Genomic DNA, 17,500 nt, shown 5'->3' with positions numbered 1-17,500 from the left:
ACGAGCGTGAGGTGTAATGGAAGCGAAACCCGTCTCCATGCGTGTGTATCTGCACTGCGTGCAGTGTGTGTCCTGCACACGTGTGCCATCTCTGCAGGGCTGCAGGGCCAACCTACGCCTAAATCCCACAGCCAATCAGCACTCAGGCAAAGCGAACAAACACTTTTCACACACCCGAGAGGGCTGGGATGGGGGGGCCTGCTGAAGGAAAGTAATAACACCACTAAACTCTGACCCTGACCCCAATGACACCACTGACAATGATAATAAAAATAGGAGCAACGCGACACCCTGCCCCTCACCATTCTCCTTGCGCAGGCGGGTGATGAACTTTTTGGGCGGGATGACGCCCACCTTCCTCTTCTGGTGGGCGATGCTGTGGAACAGGTCGGCCAGGCAGGTGAGCAGGTTCTCCTTGCGCCGTGGCTGGCACCTGTAGGCCAGGATCTTCTCCCGGAACGGCTGGCAGAAATACAGGGCCTGCAGCACCGAGTTACAGTAGCAGGTGTTCCCGAACTACAGAAACACACAGAGGGTTAGAGAGAGAGAGAGAGAGAGACACACACACACACACACATACATACACACACACACACACACACACACACTCACACAGACACACACACAGACACACTCTCTCACTCACTCACTCACTCACTCACTCACTCACTCACTCACTCACTCACACACACACACACACTCTCTCACTCACTCACACACACACGTGCACACACACACACACACACCCACAGACACACACTGAGTTACCGCAGCAGGTGTTTTCAAACCGGGGGACTGAGAGGGTTAAGTGAAATGCAGAAGTATGGCATATATAATAAACATTCATTTGGCTGCTCGATTATGTTTGCTTGTCTGTGAGTGACTGTTGGCAACTTTAAATGTTAATGTTGACACAAGTTACAAAAAATTCATTTTTCCATGAGGCAAGGGCAGAACCGTATTCATATGAACCAAATGGAAATAACTCAGTTGCCATGGATACTGCAGATGCGGCAGTGTGATGCAATGCGCTGTAACACTTGTGTCTGGGCGCCGCACTCACGTTGACCAATCCGAAGTAGTGCTCGTTGACGGGGAACTGCTCTGGGCCGATGTCTTTTTCCAACGCGGAGGCATTGGCGCCCTGGAACACAGAACGGAGCCTCAATCCCACAATACACAACGCTCGGCACTACCACCACAACCTGAACACTGTCCAACACACCACCACCACCACAGCCTGAACACCACTATCCAACACACCACCACCACCACAGCCTGAACACCACTATCCAACACACCACCACCACCACAGCCTGAACACCACTATCCAACACACCACCACCACCACAGCCTGAACACCACTGTCCAACACACTACCACCACAACCTGAACACCTGTACCAGACACCCAGATACGCTAACCAGACGAAAAATGATCTAAATCCATTCTGATTGACAAGATGACCACGGGTAAAAACAGTCTGTCCGAGCTCGCCAGAGAACACGTGAAAAAACACAGGAGCGAGGCTGCGTGCAACCATCAGTAAATGACATCATCCAAGCTGTAAGAATCTGAACACACCTGAACACACCTGAACGTACCTGCAGGCAGCAGGGCTCGAGGAGCTTTATGTCAAAGTTAAACCACGCCTAAATAAGCCGCTTATGATTTCAGGCGACTGTCACCGGATAATTACCAAGCCATCTTACTGCATACTATAAACGTCACATAAATGGCTAGGTTATCTAGTTATCGACGTGTTTTCACACCCAAAGCCAGTTGTTTGCTGTATAGCCTGTCAGCCCAGGTTCGCCCGTGCGCTTCGAGCGCTCAACAGCTTCCAGCCGGCTGCAGCCGGGATTGCGTCTCTGCCCGGGGCCAGGCACCTTCTGACGGCCAGCCCTCCAGCTGCGCGCTCGGAACCCGGGACAGGGGCGATCTAACCCGGCCACCCGTCACCGCGACTCGGCTACCATGCAATCTCACAGTACAGCTGTTACCGAAAGGATCATTTCTTACCATGGTACAAAAAGAGGCGATTTTGGAAACCGTCATTAGGATTTCCATCCGCCAGGCGCCATCTTCCCCGCAATCATTTTTCCCCTTCTTCTGCGGTGGATTTACTGACGGTCCACATGCGCGTTACGGCGCGCAGCGCCACCAACTGCGCCGGAGTGTGGAGCGGAGACGGTTTGAGGTCCCTCAGTAAAATGACATTCAGGTTTTGTGATCCAGGTCAACACAGAGCCACCGCCCTCCTCCACCCGCAGTATGGTCTCCCCACCCTGTCAACTTCAACTTCTGACCAGTTCACCGCCACACCCCGACTGTTTGGATGATTGGCACAGGGTCTTTAACGACCACGGCACGTCAGGCCTTTAGTTTAACATCTTATAAGGCCCACCTGCTCAGATTGCATTCTTCATGCAGGGTCAGTGTAGAGCTGAATTCCACTTACGGCCGGTGTTACAGCACTGCATATTGCATAAGGGGACTCATGGCTTGGCTGTGGTCAGTTGTGTCCTGTATGCTCTTTCTTGAAATTTAAGACTCATTCTTTGTAAGCCATTCTGGAAAAGTTGCGTCTGCCAGATGACCAAAATATAATATAATGTAATATCATCAAATAGACAAGTTCTGCAACATCACAGCGCATGTTTATTGAACTGGAGCTGTGGATAGTGAGCAGGTTTTCCTAAGAAGTCTGAATTCTAAGCAGACCTCACGTAGCTTCGGGTTTGGCGGAATAACGCTCCAGCACAGCGTAGTTGAGGAAGGATGCCTGAAAATGATTTAGCGGTAATCTTTGCAGAAGTAATCCACGAGCGGTGTGATTTATGCGGAAAAACCTCGACGTTTTCACACTGTTTCAGCTCAGGGTGCAGACAGGATGTGGGCCCCTGAGAGCTGTGACATATTTCAGGTGTTTTTAAGTCAAAACATATTTTGATCTTGAAAATGTCAAAAAATATAATATGCTGACTAGCTTACTTCATTTTATGTTAAACAACCATGTATTGTTATTGTTAAAACAAAAGGAGCACTTAATTGACCAATGAATATATGGATGCAAGTCTTTTTAAATTTAATGCAAAAACATACACATTTAATAAGGAAGATTTGTATTAATATATTTATTGTGAATTATGTTCACTTTTACAGAAAAGCCCTCTTGCCCTCTGTTTTCCCTGACATACCAAAAACATATATGGGTGCAAGATGCTGCTGTCGGGACCAGTGTGTCGGGTCTGTGCGTCTGGTGTCGCAGCTTACACCCCTCCCGTTCACCGAGCTGTACGCTGTGCTATGCTCATTTTCAGTCAGGCGAACAGCGGGGCGGCTAAATCCCCCATAGAGGGCGGAGTCTGGGGTCCTTCGATCTCTTTCCGCCCGACCCGCCATCTTCTCAGCAGCGAGGGGTGAGAGCTCCGGCATTTAATATACCAAATAACCGCTATATTCACTCATAACACCAAAAAATTTACTGTTATACCGCGGCAATGTGCTCCTGCACACCCGGGGCTTCTGGCCGCCCGTGGAAGCGGCGGTATTTCGAGTCTCAGAGGCGGAGATCGGGAGCAGCGCTCTGCGGCGTGGCGTTGCATGTGCGGCGATGCTCCGCACACCAGCCGCGGCCGATCCAGCCCGGGGCCGATCCAGCCCGGGGCCGCCGGCATAAAATACCACAGCCCACCGGTGCTTTGTGGTGTAGCGCCGGCTGTTCGTTTTCTAGGTCTTAAGGATCGGTATTATTTGGTATTGAACATGGTTGTTTTCAGACTCGGTGATTGGTCGCTTTGCCTGGTTAGCCAATATGGTCGCATGATCGTTACAAGTAAGACATCCCGGCTAGCACGATACAGAACTGCCTCCAAGCGCAAGAGCCTAGCGACCTAACTTTGTTCAGCGACAAAATCAGGCGCAGAAGGGCCAGTAATGTATGTTGGGGAACCAGACTTGTTTTGCTTGTTGGGGCTAAACACTGTGGGTCGAGTGTGATTTGGGAGACAGATATTGTTGTGCTCGCGTATGGCGTAGAGTAGTTCGGTGTTGAAGATCCCAGATCCAAGTTATATAGAATGCATCACAATATGTTTATGAAACGGTTTACTGGAGCATGTCCGGTTAAGTGACGCGGTTAAAGGCTCGGCAGCTGCGCCCAGTCTGAGATTTAAATCCTGTGACATTCGGTTTCTGGCTGAGCTCAGACTGCCACACACCTCACTGTCGCTGCAGGCGAGGCCAGGGTGGACAGGCCGGGTTGCTTTAGACGTTTTCTTGCGTTTTAGACTGCAGAATTGACCCGCTTTCCTCTCTCCCTACAGTAATCAGGCATCATGACGAACACCAGAGGCAAGAGGAGGGGAACCCGGTACATGTTCGCCCGGTCCTTCCGCAAGCATGGTGAGTATCGCAGCGCTGGTGTCCCCGGTTTACGCTCACCTGTAATGTATGCATGTGCCCTCTAATGCCAGCTGGTACACACATTACATTACTGTCACTTAGCAGATGTTCTTATCCAGAGCCATTTAAACAGGTTAAACCTTTATACATTTATACAGCTGGATATTTACTGATGCAATTGTGGGTGAAGTACCAGCCCCAAGGGAACAGCAGTATTGCTCCAGCGGGAAATTGAACCAGAAACGTAAAGGGTTGTCGACTCTGCCCCTTACCACTGTGCTAGACTACTGCTCGTTGCTACCCAGATAAGCCTTTTATTCTCTCTCTAAGGGGAATTTGTTTTGAACATGCAAGTAATAAGACAGCAGCAAGCAGGATACATCACATACGGTGGTCTGCAGTAGCAAGTGCTCTTCTGATGCTAGTCGGTGTGTTTTGGTACGTAAGTCCATGTCCATATATCCCTGATCCAGTGCTGCGAGACCCGGAACATCGTTAGAGTGAAACCGCACTGTCACTCGGGTCTGCCTCACTCGGATCGGGCAGCGAGTGAGCCCAGCCACTCACTGCCCCCCGCACGAGGACAAGTGTGTTTGCGGCAGAGGAGTGGACGTTTTGAGCTGACCTTTCGCCCCCGATAAGAGGCACTGCCTGTGTCCTCGTCAGTCTGTGGGTCGGGCTCTGCTGTGGTAGCTTGTAAAACGGGCCGTGCTAACAGCCTTCAGGAGGACTGGGCTGGACGTGCTGGCAGCAGCTGAACTCAGCAGAGCTCCTTTCAGACCCGCTGTAGCGTGAGAGTCGCTCAGCATGCAGCTGGCCTGGGCCTGCTAGAGCACCGAGGTGGCTATATCACACTGGTGTTGGCAGTGAAATTCCCAATTCGTTTTAGTCATGGACGTTTTTTTAAAACACACTTCTAGTGATTTATGGCTTACCTTCGATTTCTGGGTTATATATTGTGATCCCAACTTGCGACTTATATTTTATTTTTTAATTGTTTTGAGCTAAATTTTGCGTAATTTAATTTTTTATCTTATATGCCAGTACAACTATGGGCTAAAAACTACACGTCCCATGAAACCACGGAGCTTTCTCATTCCCGCTCTCTGGCCTTGCTAGCTATGGTGTGGCTAATCATCGCTATCAGCTATCGCTGTAGCAGCTAACTTGCAAGCTTGTCCTTAGAAGTCATCGCTATCAGCAATAGCAAGCTCAGCGTTAGGAGCAATGGTGTCGCTTAGCTGTATTCTCCTCTTCTTTAAGGATGAGACCTGAAGTTTTCAGTGAGGCGAAAACCATTGTAAACCAGGGCATGTGGAGGAATTCAGTTGTTTTGAGGGCCATATCGCCGGTTTGGTCAGGGTGAGCATGAGGGATAGACCTACAGGGTTTCGGTGAGTGAAGGTCACGTAGGTTAGCAAAGTCAGGTTACCATATCGCCCATCGAGCTTGCTAAGTGGACGGATTGTTAGTCCACGATTTTTAATGATGAAAAAAGCCCGAAGACTTTGCGACATATCTACAGAATCAGAAACCCCTTGATGTTTAAGCAAAAAGATAATTCACTCCACTGTACATTGTACTTTGGCATGTTACAAATAAAAAACTTTGACTTTGACACATGTAGATTTGGGCATTTGACTTGAGTGCAAATGCACATTCAGTTAGCTACATTTGATAGATGTCTCTGTGATGGTGTGCTTACAGAGATAACCTTCACCATTTCCATAATGTAAAACTATGCCCTGGGGCATTTTGGAAACCTGAAAAATTTGCAGTTCACATATGTACAGTGGCTGCAGTCCAGGACAAAGCACTGAACCATTTTATAACGATTACGGTTGTTAGCTAGCTAACTGCCAACTGTCATTGTCTTTGCTATTATGTCTTCCACTAGCAAACTTAGCTGGGTTCAGAGCCAACGGTTTTCTAAACCGAAGATCCCAGAATGCCCGCATGAGATGGTGCTATCTGATTTGTCCAGATGTTCCTCCCGCATTGCTCTATTGGATATGTCGTTTGAAAAATGGACTACAACTCAAACTACAAGTCTTAAATCTTAACATTTTCAGAAAATATTGAAACATTTGATGAGTCCAAATATATCCTCACACCGAACAGGTTAATTCAGGAAATTCCCGCCTCCTGAAATGAATCTGCACTTGAGTAAAGATGGATAGCGTGCGAAGCCCATTGTAATTTTCTGTAGGGAATTTACTTCTGACACCAGCGAAGAACCAGTGATGACGTACCCACCTTGGTACTCTATAGCTCACCTGCAGTTGAGAGAGTCAGTGTTAATGGCTCAAGTATAGCTCACCGGCAGCTAAAGGGATCAGTGTAAATAGCTCAGGAAAACTTATTTGCGTTTATTTTGCCCAACAGGCCCTATTCCACTGTCCACTTACATGCGAATCTTCAAGAAAGGAGATATCGTTGACATAAAGGTAAGTCTGTCCGTCTGTGTGTGGCGGGGCGGGGGCGGGGGAGGGGGGGGGGCACATTGCTTGATGATGATTGTCTCCTACGATTGTCTTGTTGACAAAGTGAAAGCACCTTCACCGGCACTGAGAGCAATGAGACGTTCAGTGATCCTGACCTTTGACCTTACACAGAGAAGACTCCCTTAGTTACGCAGACTGTCAGTCCCTGCACGATTTCGTGATTGTTTTTGTGATTTTTCGCAATCAAAATCACTGATTTTGTGGTGGTATTTTCTAAAACTTTGCAAGGAATTTTGCAATTTTTTTCCTCATTAAGCCCCATCTAAAGTCTACATATAGAAGGAAAAAAATGGGTGAGAGGAAAAAAAAATATAACAGGCAGACAGATTGGATGCACAAACATTTTTCTTTATTTTCTCTTATGTCTTCATTTAATTACATCAAGAAAACTGAATTAGCTCAATATTAGCCGAGACTGACAACGGCTTTGAAATGTTCAAAATAAGAGGTCATTCTGAAAAATCTCTGAAAAGCTTAAATAAAATAAGTCAAGAATGATTAAATCAAAGTTAGTTGTATGTTTTGATTTAGTTACCACAAGAAAACTGAAATAAACCAAATTTATGGCTATCAGCTCACAACGGCATTGCCCACATCTTACATTTACATTTATTCATTTGGCAGACGCTTTTATCCAAAGCGACTTACATAGGTTACAGTTGTTTTACAATGTTATCCATTTATACAGCTGGATATTTTTACTGAGGCAGTTGTGGGTTAAGTACCTTGCCCAAGGGTACAGCAGCAGTGTCCCAGCGGGCATTGAACCGGCAACCTTTCGGTTACGAGTCCTGCTCCTTAACCACTATGCTACACTGCCACCCTATATATCTTAACATATAGGGTATGATTGGCTAAAACATTGGTAAGCAGAAAGGCATTGGCATACAGTAAAATGTTAAGAGTGACAAAAACAGAACAAAAAAGTGATCATTCATTGACTTGGCCACTCCATATGTAAAAAAGTCATAATTAAGTTAACGTTAACACTCGTAGCGTCAGTCTCTTCTTGAAGTGTTCCTCAGCATGTTGGTAGTCTACAGTAGACTTCCTTAGGTGGTCAAGTACCTTATTGCAAGGTGTGCAAAATAATTTCCCCCCGCTCTCATGAAGAACAGAGGGATACTGTTTTGCCCAGGGCTTTGTGCTTATGTACAACGGCAAATGATATTGTATATTACTCGACATATCAACCACGGCCTCAAACATGGCGTGCGTGAGACAGCAGTTCAGTGGACGTGAGTTAGAAAGACTGCCACATGCAGGAGTAAATGAGTTGTGATTTAAAGTCAAGGTTTTTGGCCATTTTTTGCAGATATTTTGCAGTAAAGTAGAAATTATGCATGGTTGTGAAAAAATGCGGTAAACTTGATTTTGCGTTAATTTACACGATTGTGGAATCACGAAAAACGGGAGGGACTGGCCTGTGACTCTGTGTAAATACTGGAGGTCTGGGACTCTTATTTTGGCGGCTTGCCGGGGGTCTGTTTCTTGGGGCTGATTGTGTTTAATCATCCTAACCCTACAGGGAACAGGAACCATCCAGAAAGGAATGCCTCACAAGTGCTACCATGGCAAGACCGGTCGCGTCTACAACGTTACCCAGCATGCCGTGGGCATCATCGTCAACAAGCAGGTCAAGTAAGTACAGACAGCAGCATTTCCCTCGGGCTGGAGATGGTGTGGCTTGCAGTGACCTCCAGGTGGCGCTGTCTGAGGCTCCCCCACCTTCACTTTGCCATGAGGGCAGGCCAGTGTCCTCGGTGGTCATTCAGGTGGGGTAAAGTCTACATCCTGACACTACCCAGGCAAACAGAACAAGTGTCTGATCTGGGGACAGTCATAAGGAGACACACATTGGCATACAGAAAGCAGTGTCTGATCTGGGGACAGTCATAAGGAGACACACATTGGCAAACAGAAAGCAGTGCCTCATCTGGGGACAGTCATAAGGAGACACACATTGGCAAACAGAAAGCAGTGCCTGATCTGGGGACAGTCATATGGAGACACACATTGGAGAACAGCTGTGAAGAGATGCATGTTGTGGCTCTGGTGTTTTGCCCGTCGTGCGTTCTGGGCTAACAGCTGAGCTCTCTCTGCAGAGGCAAGATCCTGGCCAAGAGAATCAACGTGCGCATCGAGCACATCAAGCACTCGAAGAGTCGCGACAGCTTCCTGCAGCGCGTCAAGGAGAACGAGAAGAAGAAGATCGAGGCCAAGCAGGCTGGTACCTGGGTGGAGCTGAAGCGCCAGGTACGCCGAGCTCGACGGTGAACACCTGTATTCACCTGCACCAACCATCAGTCACCTGTATTTTCCCACATTCACCTCCACACACCTGTATTCACCAGCACCAGCCATCACACAGCTGCGTTCACCTCCACACACCTGTAACCACGTGTATTCACTGGTACTCGTGCTTTGTAGCTCTGAGTTCTGATGGTTCTCCTGTCTCCGCAGCCGGCCGCCCCACGCCCCGCCCACTTCGTCAGCACCAAGAACAACGAGCCCCAGCTGCTGGAGCCAATCCCCTACGAGTTCATGGCTTAAATCTGACCAATAAACAGCTTTCCCACACCCCTGTCTCCGGCTCTGTTTTCTCACACACGTCAAGGCTTTAGATGGAGTCTGTCACTGTCAGGCAGTTCTGATTGGAGGAGATTTTTTTTTTTGGGTGGATGTGGTGGGGGTGGGGGTGGGTGTGGGTGGGGTTAGCTGGTAGCCAAATAGTCCCAAATAGCATTTCTGCTTATCGGCCCTCAATTGCTGCCCTCCGTGAATTGGGCATGTCTGCATCACCTTGATCTGAGGTCCCTGGATTCATTCCATCTGGTATCACAAGGTGTGCATGTGAAGACCTCTGAATTTTGAGTTTGTGGCTAAATTGACAATTTTACAGATGGTAGTAAATTTTACTCTGAGGGAGTAGTATTCATTTATGGTCGGGAAACTGGTTACAAGCTGTATTAAGGTGGTCAGGAATCTGCCTGCTGTAACCCTGGGCTTATTGTGTGGTCACCTGGAGCTGCTGGTTGTAGGTCTCAAGTCAACCACAGAATCGGCGTTTTCTTGGTGAGAGGATTTGACCTTGAGCCAGTCAGTGCAGGAGGCCGGAAAGTGCAGCAAGAGGAAGTGGATCCCGCTTGCCACCCGTTTAACATCGCTTACCACGGTGATGAGAACGGCATGCTGAACTATATAAAATAAAGTTTATGACAACAAAGGTTGACCACCTAGCATTGTTTAGCTAACTATGCAATTTCTCTCACCTTAGCTAAATAACATAACTATATAACATTATGCCAATCACCTGCTGAAAGGGTTGGGGTTATACAGACTTAAGTTGTAATGTGATACTTAAACTGTTACTCGGATTAAAAGAAATGTTTTACTTCTTCCAAAGTACGCAGTTTTTGTACTTTGTTTAAATGTGTTTTGTTCAAGCCCACTTTCAGATCTGTGCTTATATGTTGAGTATTTTTTTACAAAAATCCTGCTATTTCATTTTTTCAAATTTGTGGATGAAATCTATGCAGCGCCTGTCCTGCTATATGCAATGTGGTTACAATGAAATTATGAACAAAATAAACACAAATGAAATGTATGAACGATGGAACCTGAACAAAGTACAAAGCCTGAACATAGCAACCTGTATCAACATTTTTAGCATCGCGATCCCGACGTTTCCCAGGTTCCACCGCTTCCGCAGTTTCCGTGTTTTCATGTGCTGAAGAGAGTCCCACAGCTGGGGCGCATCGCGACCCCACCCCCCCCCCCCCCCCCGTGTCGGTCGCGGGTATGAAATCTCTCCTCTTCACCTGCATGTGGGTCGCAGGCACAGAACAGAGCCGCTGGGATCCTCTGCCGCAGGAGAACAGACGCCACCGGTGCTCAGTGCGCAGGAGAGGATCATTCTGAACACTTGTCTTTCTCCCCGCTGAACTCTGCCCACCTGCTCTCTGAAACGCCAGGTTTTCCTCCCCACCTGCTCTCTGAAACGCCGGGTCCACCTGCTCTCTGAAACGCCGGATCTTTCTCCCCACCTGCTCTCTGAAACGCCGGATCTTTCTCCCCACCTGCTCTCTGAAACGCCGGATCTTTCTCCCCACCTGCTCTCTGAAACGCCGGATCTTTCTCCCCACCTGCTCTCTGAAACGCCGGATCTTTCTCCCCACCTGCTCTCTGAAACGCCGGATCTTTCTCCCCACCTGCTCTCTGAAACGCCGGATCTTTCTCCCCACCTGCTCTCTGAAACGCCGGGTCTTTCTCCCCACCTGTTCTCTGAAACGCCGGGTCTTTCTCCCCACCTGTTCTCTGAAACGCCGGGTCTTTCTCCCCGCTGAACTCTGCCCACCTGCTCTCTGAAACGCCGGGTCTTTCTCCCCACCTGTTCTCTGAAACGCCGGGTCTTTCTCCCCACCTGTTCTCTGAAACGCCGGGTCTTTCTCCCCGCTGAACTCTGCCCACCTGCTCTCTGAAACGCCGGGTCTTTCTCCCCACCTGTTCTCTGAAACGCCGGGTCCACCTGCTCTCTGAAACGCCGGGTCTTTCTCCCCACCTGCTCTCTGAAACGCCGGGTCTTTCTCCCCACCTGTTCTCTGAAACGCCGGGTCTTTCTCCCCACCTGTTCTCTGAAACGCCGGGTCTTTCTCCCCACCTGTTCTCTGAAACGCCGGGTCTTTCTCCCCGCTGAACTCTGCCCACCTGCTCTCTGAAACGCCGGGTCTTTCTCCCCACCTGTTCTCTGAAACGCCGGGTCTTTCTCCCCACCTGCTCTCTGAAACGCCGGGTCTTTCTCCCCACCTGCTCTCTGAAACGCCGGGTCTTTCTCTCCACCTGTTCTCTGAAACGCCGGGTCTTTCTCCCCACCTGCTCTCTGAAACGCCGGGTCTTTCTCCCCACCTGCTCTCTGAAACGCCGGGTCTTTCTCCCCGCTGAACTCTGCCCACCTGCTCTCTGAAACGCCGGGTCTTTCTCCCTACTGAACTCTCCTGCTCTCTGAAAGGCCGGTGGTGTATCAGGCTCTCCGGGTGGCTGCAGGTCCGGCGGACGCGCTGCTGCACCGCGAAGCGACGGTCAGGTCGGGAAAGAAGGTCCAGATTAAAGAGCGGCAAATCCCTACGGACGCACGGGCTGCGCGAACGTCGCTCACTCCGTAGAGGGCGACGCGCCTCTTGCATTTTGTTCCTCAAGGAGCTGAAGCATTTTGTGGCAAAGCTGAGCCGACTAACACATTTAACAATATTTAAATATATGAGGGTTTATGGCACTATGAAACTACTTGAAAAAGCCGATTTACTGTTCTTCCTATTTTGCCTTATTCCATCCGAATTTATGTAACGTAACATCTTTCACAGAGGGCCGTACCTTTAGCCAGCATTGGGATTGCATTGCTTGTGCTTTTTGTATCAATATCTAAAATATTGTTTGAGATATTTTCGGTTTTACACTGAAAAATATTCCCATTGACTAACATGGATGGAACCTTGAAAACTGAAACACGTACAGTCACAGGAGACCCGCTACGAGCTGCGCTTTTTAAGGAACTTAAAGTTTATCCTCAGACTTTCTCTCCGGTTCAGTTTGTGAGGGTATTTTTTTTAATCGAATCTCAGAAAATGTTTTCGTAATGTAAAATAATTATACCCTAACTTTTATTTTTGTTTGAAAATATTTATCAGTTGTAATGTATCATGGTATACGACTTTTTCAACGTTATGTTTTATTTAATATGTAGGCATGGTTTAAATATTTTGTTATATTTTTTCATTTTAGTTTTTAATTAAATTAGTCTTGATTTAATTAGGATTTATTATTTTTTATATTTTGTAGATTGTGAGTTATATGAATTTAGTTTTAATTATATTTTGCAGTCCGTGGGGTTCTGCAAGGCCCTGCGCAATAAGCACGCACAACACACGATAAACCAACTCGCGGCAGCCAATAATGCAGAAGTTAATATGAATCTACTTTATCCATCCATTATTACATGTAATTTTATTATTCTATTTTATGAAATTATGTTTCCATTTTTCTAAATTATGTATTATTATTTATAATGATAATAATCATTATACATTAAGCATGAATTTATTATAAATTTAAGTAACTTTATATAAATATGAATATAAAATATGTATTAACAATTAATCTAAATAAAGTATGAAATTAAGTATTAAAATATAATTTATGTATTTCCAAGTGAGTGTTGTACATTTGTGTGTGTGTGGGTGAGTGAGCGTGTGTGTGTGTGTGTGTTGCAGTGTAGGACACCTGTGAGTGTGTGTGAGTTGGGAGCGCTTTCTGTGTGCTGTCAGTCTGTTTGAACAGGGAGGCTTAATATCTGACAAACATGTTACCTCAGCCCTGCTGGGTACTTTACACAATATTTACTTCAATTAGGCCCAGTTTACTGTGCAAACTCTTCCCATGCACACAGAAACAGAGATAGGGGCAGCTGCTCTTTGTGTGTAAGTGGAGGAGTCATTGGTGAGTGTTTGAGTGTGTGTGTGTGTGTGTGTGTGTGTGTGTGTGGTGTGTGTGAGAGAGAGAGATGGTGTGAATCAGTGTGACTGGCGGAGAAATCTGTGTGTGTGTGTGTGTGTGTGTGTGTGGTGTGTGGTGTGTGTGAGAGAGAGACAGCGTGAGTCAGTGTGAGTGGTGGAGAGGTGTGTGTGTGTGTGTGGTGTGTGTGTGTGTGTGTGTGTGTGAGTGGTGGAGAGGTGTGTGTGTGTGTGAGTGGTGGAGAGGTGTGTGTGTGTGTGTGTGTGAGTGGTGGAGAGGTGTGTGTGTGTTGTGTGTGTGTGGTGTGTGAGAGACAGCGTGAGTCAGTGTGAGTGGTGGAGAGGTGTGTGTGTGTGTGTGTTAGTTGTGTTTGTATGAGACAGACTTGATGCACATCTGCCTGTAACAGCACTGCAGTGAGACTCACATGCAGGCCAGTGTTTTTCACAGTCCCACAATGCACTGCAGGGGAGTGGGTGCTACCCCACTGACGTCATCGGAGAAACTGGCCGGCGCTCGGCGGGAGTGAAGAGACATTGTATCCGCCCCCATCCCCGGCAGAGGGAGGCCGATTCATCCCGCCGCTGTCCTGGTCGTGGCGACATGGCCGGTTTCGAGCCCAGGTCGTGGGGTTCAGCCTGCACTCAAAGTGACCATTTAGCTGACTGAAGCATGTAGGACTTCAAAATGCACATTTAAAAACATTTAAACGTGTAGAGAGTTTGGTTCAAGTAGAAAAATACCATCTTCATAAAAAATGTTTCTACAGTTGTGTGAAAGTAACTCTTTAGTTACCTGGACTGTGTTTCTTCTCAGCATGGACTATGGTGTTTCAGACTTCAAAAGCTACTGCCAGTGTTTCAGGAATGACTCTCAGTGTGTATGTCTGTAAAATGTGATACCTTTTACTGTGCTACTCCTTTACCAATGAATGCAGCAAACTCATATACTCAGCCTTATACTCACATACTCAGCCTTATAAACTTAGCAAATCCTCCTGACTGATCCTCTCCTGTCTGTGACTGATCTTTTCCTCTCTCTGACTGATAATCATACCCCTTTTAGGGTAAAGTGTGAGGATGGATTGATGATTGATTATGATGCCCTAACAGGAAGTCTGAGTATAATATTGAATCAGTGACACCCCCCCATGCTAAGGGGGTGTTCAGTCTGCCTGCTGTGGCTCCTACTCCAGAACTTTGAGCATCACTTTTTTATTCCTCGCTCATACCTCTCCTCACTTGCAGTGACCCCTGACCCCCATGCAGAAGCGGAGGTAGGTGAAGAGGTGATCGTGTGAGCTGAGTTTTTGGGGGTTCCGTGCAGTCCCTGCTCCGCCCCGCCCCGCCCCGCCCGCTCCGGGGCCCCGAGGGCATTGCGTCATGGCGGTTACTGATTGCCGGCTGCAGGTGAGAGCAGAGGCCCCTCAGACAAAGCGCTGTCCTGTCTGCGCGGCCGGCTGGGCTCTGTTTGCTCTCTCTCCTCCTGCAGCGGCCGCGCACGCCGTTAATCAGTAACCAGGCCAGTCGATACAGCCGTGTCAGAGCCCCGGGTCGCCCCTCGGCCCAATCTCCGCGTGTCAAATGGCTGTGATTAAGGAGTTCGTTCTCAGATGGTCACACCCCCCCCCCAGCAGAGGTGAGAGAGAGGTGAGGGGGGGGTTTGAGGGGGGTCAGTGAAATTGGGGTTGTTGTCATGGATTAGTGTGGTTATCACTGCAGCCTGTGGTGCTGTTCCATCGATCGGGTCACAGGAAGCAGACGCTCTGGGATGGGAAGGGTCTGCACACATTGTGTGACCTTAACGAGCTTGTTGGACCTTAACGAGCACAGGAGAGACAGCGTATGAAATCCCACGGCCTCCGAGCGCAGCGCTGGATTCATCAGAGAGTGAGAACCTGAACGGCCCTTTGCAGAAACTCACTCCTCTTTCAGAGAACTGAACACACCTCTCCCCACTTTTGGCCCAAATAAAGGGCTCAGATGGGTTTTCCCAGAATGCACTGCTCCAGCCAGTCTTCAGGTCAGTAGCTGTTTTTCTGTTTGGCAGAGACAGTGATCTGAGCCTTTACCTCCAGCGGAGGGACCTGCTGTTGGGGGCGGAGCCACACCACAGTCAGCAGGACCTGGCTGCAATCATCCCCATCACCACAGCAACACAGATGGTGTCCTGGCATGGTGTGTCTCCATGACTACAAAGGTGACCCAGATTACTATGTTACCCTAATCGTAATTGAGACTTCTATCTAACCCAAACCCAAATTACCATCTAACCCTAACCCTAACTGAAAATACTGTATGACCCTAATCCTAATTCAGATTACTATACCCTAATTCTGACTCAAATTACTGTATAACCCTAACCCTAACCCTAGCCCTAAATCAGATTACTATCTAACCCTGACTCTTACCCAGATTATTATCTAACTCTAATCCTAACTCAGATTATAATCGAACCCTAACCCTAACCCAGATTACTCTCTAACCCTAATCCTAACACTTAGATTACTGTCTACCCCAACCCAACGATTTTAAATGTTTGCCTCACCCACGACACATGCAGGCAACACCAGCATGCTGTCCTGATGACAACTCCACAGAATCGAGACTAACTGCCGATTGCGGATCTGTTTACCCAGAGGAGGGGGCCGTCCTGAGGAACGGCCGGTTCTGTTCGAGTCGCGCTGCTGGGTCCGAGGGCAGGCTGGATCCTCCCAGCACGGATCCTGCACTGGGTCAGCTGCCAGGGAGGAAAGTGCCTGCTGTACTTACCAGGTTTGGTCACTGGGAGGCAGTGTTGGGTCAGTGTCCATGTGAAATAAAAGGATACTGTAACATTAGGCTACCCTGGCATTGGACAGTTAATTCAACACTGCTAGCACCACCGTTAACAAACTGTGCGGCTAACAAACTGCAGCTAACACACTGTGCAGCTAACACACTGCAGCTAACACACTGCAGCTAACACACTGCAGCTAACACACTGCAGCTAACACACACCGCACGGCTAACACACTGCAGCTAACACACTGCAGCTAACACACACCGCACGGCTAACACACTGCAGCTAACACACACCGCACGGCTAACACACTGCAGCTAACACACTGCAGCTAACACACACCGCACGGCTAACACACTGCAGCTAACACACACCGCACGGCTAACATACTGCAGCTAACACACTGCAGCTAACACACACCGCACGGCTAACACACACCGCACGGCTAACACACTGCAGCTAACACACTGCAGCTAACACACACCGCACGGCTAACACACTGTGCAGCTAACACACACCGCACGGCTAACACACTGCAGCAGCAATGGGCACATTGTGCAGAAAGGTGTGGTTTGGCCAGTGTCTAAGGATATCTGTGACGTCATGACAGTGAGTGTCTGGGAATGCTTATGTTTTCAGATGATTCTGTATGGTATAAACCAGCATTTCCCAAACCTCTCCTGGAGGACCCCCTGCCCTGCGTGTTTTAGATCTCTCCCTGCTCCAACACAGCTGATTCAAATGATCAGTTTGTTATTAAGCAGCTTCAGGAGTTCATAACGAGTTGATCATTTGAATCAGCTGTGTTGGAGCAGGGAGAGATCTAAAACACGCAGGGCAGGGGGTCCTCCAGGAGAGGGCTGAGAAACACTGCGATAAACTACACGCGTGCCCACGCACATGGACACGGACACGGACACGCACACTGACACGCGCACGGACACGCACACGCACACGGACACGCACACGCACACGCGCACGGACACGCACACGCACACGGACACGCACACGCACACGCGCACGGACACGCGCACGCACATGCACACGGACACGGACACAGACACTCTCACGCACGCGCACGGACACGCGCGCCCCGGCAGAACAGGCCTGCTGGTCCTCCACAGGAAATATTTATTTAAACAAACAGCAGAACACAGGTAAAAAAACCGGCAAACGAACAGCTGGTCGTCACAGCGATATGGAGGCCTGAGGCAACGTCCCCCCCGGGGGGCGTGTCCCAGGGGGTGTGTCCCAGGGGGCGTGTCCCAGGGGGCGTGTCCCAGGGGGCGTGTCAGGTACAG

At 48.5% G+C, this 17,500-nt stretch overlaps 3 protein-coding genes and 1 non-coding gene across 5 annotated transcripts in view; 2 read left to right on the top strand and 2 right to left on the bottom strand.

Annotated features, from left to right (window-relative positions):
• usp12a (ubiquitin specific peptidase 12a) overlaps positions 1–2,122 on the bottom strand; it is an 8,384-nt gene extending 6,262 nt beyond the window's left edge. The window contains exons 1-3 of the mRNA XM_036521153.1: positions 2,023–2,122; positions 1,064–1,144; positions 303–516 (exon numbers count right to left, since the gene is read on the bottom strand). Coding sequence (XP_036377046.1) covers positions 303–516; positions 1,064–1,144; positions 2,023–2,070 — 343 coding nt within the window. The 5' untranslated portion in view covers positions 2,071–2,122. The remainder of the gene's footprint in view (positions 1–302; positions 517–1,063; positions 1,145–2,022) is intronic.
• A 1,261-nt stretch (positions 2,123–3,383) lies between these two features.
• Positions 3,384–9,491, top strand: rpl21 (ribosomal protein L21). The gene is made up of 6 exons (XM_036522012.1): positions 3,384–3,422; positions 4,329–4,407; positions 6,793–6,854; positions 8,440–8,552; positions 9,017–9,167; positions 9,375–9,491. The coding sequence occupies exons 2-6, from the start codon at positions 4,341–4,343 to the stop codon at positions 9,462–9,464; spliced, it is 483 nt and encodes a 160-aa protein (XP_036377905.1). The 5' UTR covers positions 3,384–3,422; positions 4,329–4,340; the 3' UTR covers positions 9,465–9,491.
• Positions 6,912–6,983, top strand: LOC118773861. Its single transcript, XR_005004772.1, has one exon. It is a non-coding gene; the product is annotated as a small nucleolar RNA SNORD102 (small nucleolar RNA).
• A 7,825-nt stretch (positions 9,492–17,316) lies between the features above and the next one.
• Positions 17,317–17,500, bottom strand: part of lnx2a (ligand of numb-protein X 2a) — a 16,937-nt gene continuing 16,753 nt past the window's right edge. For both annotated transcript variants that reach the window (XM_036522655.1, XM_036522656.1), the window contains exon 11: positions 17,317–17,500. This exon is cut by the window's right edge and continues 534 nt beyond it. The gene's annotated coding sequence lies outside the window, so the exon portion shown is untranslated.

The sequence above is a fragment of the Megalops cyprinoides genome, chromosome 2 (assembly GCF_013368585.1).
Source record: "Megalops cyprinoides isolate fMegCyp1 chromosome 2, fMegCyp1.pri, whole genome shotgun sequence".
Taxonomy (NCBI): Eukaryota; Metazoa; Chordata; class Actinopteri; order Elopiformes; family Megalopidae; genus Megalops; species Megalops cyprinoides.
This window is presented reverse-complemented; position numbering and strand designations above follow the sequence as displayed.

Bases quoted from the DNA above. Each gene is read 5' to 3' on its own strand.
- rpl21 (XM_036522012.1), top strand. From the start codon at position 4,341: ATGACGAACACCAGAGGCAAGAGGAGGGGAACCCGGTACATGTTCGCC. The intron at 6,855-8,439 runs GTAAGTCTGTCC...CTAACCCTACAG, and splicing joins GAGATATCGTTGACATAAAG to GGAACAGGAACCATCCAGAA. The intron at 8,553-9,016 runs GTAAGTACAGAC...CTCTCTCTGCAG, and splicing joins ATCGTCAACAAGCAGGTCAA to AGGCAAGATCCTGGCCAAGA.